At 53.5% G+C, this 4296-nt stretch overlaps 1 protein-coding gene across 1 annotated transcript in view; it reads left to right on the top strand.

Moving 5' to 3' along the window:
* The first annotated feature begins 1423 nt into the window (after positions 1-1423).
* SLITRK5 (SLIT and NTRK like family member 5) overlaps positions 1424-4296 on the top strand; it is a 4449-nt gene continuing 1576 nt past the window's right edge. The window contains exons 1-2 of the mRNA XM_019528500.1: positions 1424-1607; positions 2393-4293. Coding sequence (XP_019384045.1) covers positions 1595-1607; positions 2393-4293 — 1914 coding nt within the window. The 5' untranslated portion in view covers positions 1424-1594. The remainder of the gene's footprint in view (positions 1608-2392; positions 4294-4296) is intronic.

Here is a 4296-nt window from a genome sequence, read left to right as displayed (position 1 = left end):
AAAAAAAAAAAAAAAAAGCATTGCTTCCAACTCTGGGTGCTGCTCAGTTGGGTGGCACTGTCCGGCTGCTGCTGCTGCTGTCGGCGGTACTGAAAGCTGCTCGGAGGCGGATGTGCAGTGCGGTAATCTAGGGTTTGAACTCTTTGGGGGAAAACAAATGCAGGCCTCCCCCCGCCCCTCGAAAATGTGATCCTCTCTGGAGATCTGGCGAAGGCACCACACGGCCATCACGGACGGGTTTCCGAGGCAGGATTGCCACCCTTGCTCGCAGCCCAGGCAACTTTTATTTCCTTGATCGCCCCCTCCCCCCAGCCCTTCACATTTTGGAGGAGGGGGAAGGCGAAGGGAAGGAAAATCACATTGATCTTCTTAACTAGGCGTGATTGAATTAAAGTTGGAAGACGCCGGGAGTTTAACACTGACCGGACACGTTTCCCAATGGCTTTTTTTTCTTTTTTTCTTTTTTTTTTTTTTTTAATGGAAGAGCAGTCGCTTAATGGGCGAATGGATCTGATCGAGCTGAGCGAGAAGCGGCAAGGTAAATGCTTTAAGTAGGATTTTTGCTGCCTTTATGCAGTGAAGCCTTTTTTGCCTTCAGTCATTTCGAGCGGCTCTGACGTTTGGTCGAAATTCCCTATTGTGCGTGCACTGAGCCCAGGCTCTCGGTTCCCTGCTGCCTGCCTGGGGGGCCAGTGCCAGATTCCCAGCCTTGCACCCGCTGCCACGGGAGATGCCTTGCAGTCCTGAGACTTGGTTGGAGGGTGCGTTTCTCCACCCCGGAGTTGTGCCGGCGGGATTGGAGCTCTGAGGCTGACCAAGGAAAAAAATGCCATCCTGCTCCGAGAGCGCAGCGTTTGAGCCGGAATGACTTCTTGCTCCCCTCCACCACCAACGCACACAAGTGCACATATTATCTTCCCCAATGTTGTTCTTAGACAAGTAGAGGAAGCTTCAAGGAGACAGAAAGACTACAAGAGAGCAAAGAAATCGGATTTATTTTTTGGCCGGATGAAATTCGGGTATTAAATCATTGACATAGGTCAATGGTAGGGGTTTCTTTCTTTTTCTTTCTCTCTCTCTCTCTCTCTTTTTTTTTGGTCTTGCATCCCCTCTCCCTCCCCCCCCCCCCTTGGCTTTTAATCAGCTCGGATGTCTTCTCCCCTAAAGGATGAAGAGCATTGACAGCCATCGCTGCTTATAATCAGCAACTCCAATGCTTGGAGTATTGGCGATGAGAGATTTCCATGAGACCTATTTAGCTCTCTCCACTTCTATTAGACTAGTTTTGCAAAACGTTGGGAATAAACGGTATGTCAGATACGGCTGAGACTCCGAAGATGCTCCTCAGGGTTTACATTTTTGACACCTTTGGGGTGAGTGGCAAAAACGTCCCCTTTTAACTCTTTCTCGGGGTGTGTGTGTGCGCGTACGTGTGTGTGTGTGTCTCTGAGTGTGCGTGAGACGTCTTTTCGCTAGTCATTTATGCTCTGTTGTATTCAACTCATTTGTGAGCTCATAAACCTCGACTGAGGAAGATTACTTACTTGAGTAAAGGCGCAAAAACCAACTGTTCCTAAAGAGAGCTGCTAGGTACATGCAATTGCGAGGTGGGTGTATTTCATTGCAATACAGGAGAAGTCCATCACCAGAGTCCCTTTGTGTGGGTGTGATTTGATTTTATTGGTTTTTTTTAACAGCTATCTACCTATCTATTTCCGCCAACCCTTTAGGAAAGGGGTGATTTAGAGGTTCCGTCAGGCTTCTTAGTGCTGAATGAAATCGCATTGCTGCCCACCGAACATTTCCCCTTGGATTCCCACCGAGACATTTCTAGCAATGGTTAAAAATAATCAAGGTAGCACCTTGGCTCTGTAAAAATAGGGAAAGACCTTAACAGTGCGCTGTTCACTGAAGAGGTACTGAAAGGAAGAAAGAGGGGGTTGGGTAATAGGTGAGGTGGGAAACCTCATAAAATGGTGCTTCTTTTCTCTTAAATTAGAACCGTGAAACTGAACTGACAGCCATTTTATGTATATTTATGGGGCTGGTCCTGAAAAAAAAAATCCGACGAAACACTGAAATGTGGCACATATGCATAGGAACAGAAGAGCTTCCAGTGTGACCTTATGCTTTAAAATACAGCAGACGTTTAACTCGCTAGGAGTTGCACATCAGCCTTTTAATCAGAATGAATGTCACCGAGTTTTACAGCCAGGGGAATGAGAAAGGACAGAGGGCTGAGTGATTAAAAGCAAAAAGAAAAAAAAAGCAACCCAACCCAAACCTAGCATCCTTTCCAGGCAAAATAAACAAGTGCAAAGTTTTGTGTCTGGTTTCTATTTCAAATCCTTAGCCTATCACCTTGTTTTCTCTTCTCTTCTTGCCCTCGTAGGAGATAAAATGTACGCTTGCTGCTCTACAGTAACTTTGGAACAGGACCTCAACAAAAAAATGCATATCTGGATGCTGCAGACGCTAGCGTTTGCTTTAACATCGCTAGTCCTCTCGTGGGCAGAGAGCATCGAGTATTATGGGGAAATCTGTGACAACGCGTGTCCTTGCGAGGAGAAGGACAGCATCCTCACGGTGAGCTGTGAAAACAGAGGGATCATCAGCCTCTTCGAGATCAGCCCCCCACGATTCCCCGTCTATCACCTCCTGTTGTCTGGGAACCTGCTGAACCGGCTCTACCCCAACCAGTTTGTCAATTATACCGGGGCCTCGATCTTGCACCTGGGGAGCAACGACATCCAGGACATCGAGACGGGGGCCTTCCACGGGCTGCGAGGCTTGAGGAGGCTGCACCTGAACAACAACAAGCTGGAACTTTTGCGGGATGACACTTTCCTGGGGCTGGAGAGTCTGGAGTACCTGCAAGTCGATTACAATTACATCAGCGTCATCGAGCCCAATGCTTTCAGCAAGCTGCATTTGCTGCAGGTGCTGATCCTCAACGACAACCTCCTCTCCGGCCTGCCCAACAACCTTTTCCGCTTTGTGCCCTTAACTCACCTGGACTTGCGGGGGAACCGCCTGAAGCTGCTGCCCTACGCGGGCCTCTTGCAGCACATGGACAAAGTGGTGGAGCTGCAGCTGGAGGAGAACCCCTGGAATTGCTCTTGCGAGTTGATCGCGCTCAAGGACTGGCTGGACAGCATCTCCTACTCGGCTCTGGTGGGAGACGTGGTGTGCGAGACCCCTTTCCGCTTGCACGGCCGGGACCTGGACGAGGTCTCCAAGCAGGAGCTTTGCCCCCGGAGGCTTATCTCGGATTACGAGATGAGGCCGCAGACGCCTCTGAGCACCACGGGCTACTTCCACACCACCCCGGCCTCGGTCAACTCCGTGGCCACCTCCTCCTCGGCAGTGTACAAGTCCCCCCTAAAGCCCCCCAAGGGCACCCGCCAGCCCAACAAGACCCGGGTGCGCCCCACGTCCCGCCTGCCCGCCAAAGACCTGGGCTACAGCAACTACGGCCCCAGCATCGCCTACCAGACCAAATCCCCGGTGCCTTTGGAGTGCCCCACCGCCTGCACCTGCAACCTGCAGATCTCCGACCTGGGCCTCAACGTCAACTGCCAGGAGAGGAAGATCGAGAGCATCTCGGAGCTGCAGCCCAAGCCCTACAACCCCAAGAAGATGTACCTGACCGAGAACTACATCGTGGTGGTGCGCAGGGCGGATTTCCTGGAGGCCACGGGCCTGGACCTGCTGCACCTGGGCAACAACCGCATCTCCGTCATCCAGGACCGGGCTTTCGGGGACCTGAGCAACCTGCGCCGGCTCTACCTGAACGGGAACCGCCTGGAGCGGCTGAGCCCGGAGCTCTTCCAGGGCCTGCAGAGCCTGCAGTACCTCTTCCTGCAGTACAACGTGATCCGCGAGATCGCGCCGGGCACCTTCGCGCCCGTGCCCAACCTGCAGCTGCTCTTCCTCAACAACAACCTCCTGCGGGCGCTGCCCGCCAACCTCTTCTCGGGCCTCAGCCTCTACCGCCTCAGCCTGCGGAGCAACCACTTCGCCGCCCTGCCCGTCAGCGGGGTGCTGGACCAGCTGCGCTCCCTGCTGCAGATCGACCTGCACGAGAACCCCTGGGAGTGCACGTGCGACGCGCTGGGCATGAAGCTGTGGCTGGAGCAGCTGGGCAGCGGCGTGCTGGTGGAGCCGGTGCTGTGCGAGGCCCCCAAGCGCTTCGCGCAGAGCGACATGCGGGGCATCCGCGCCGAGCTGCTGTGCCCCGACTACTCGGACGTGGTGGTGTCCACCCCGACGCCGTCCTCGGCGCGGGGCCCGGCG

Source organism: Crocodylus porosus, unplaced genomic scaffold (genome assembly GCF_001723895.1).
Source record: "Crocodylus porosus isolate Cpor-Errol unplaced genomic scaffold, CroPor_comp1, whole genome shotgun sequence".
Taxonomy (NCBI): Eukaryota; Metazoa; Chordata; order Crocodylia; family Crocodylidae; genus Crocodylus; species Crocodylus porosus.
The sequence above is the reverse complement of the archived record's forward strand: the minus strand, read 5'-3'. Positions and strand labels throughout refer to the sequence as shown.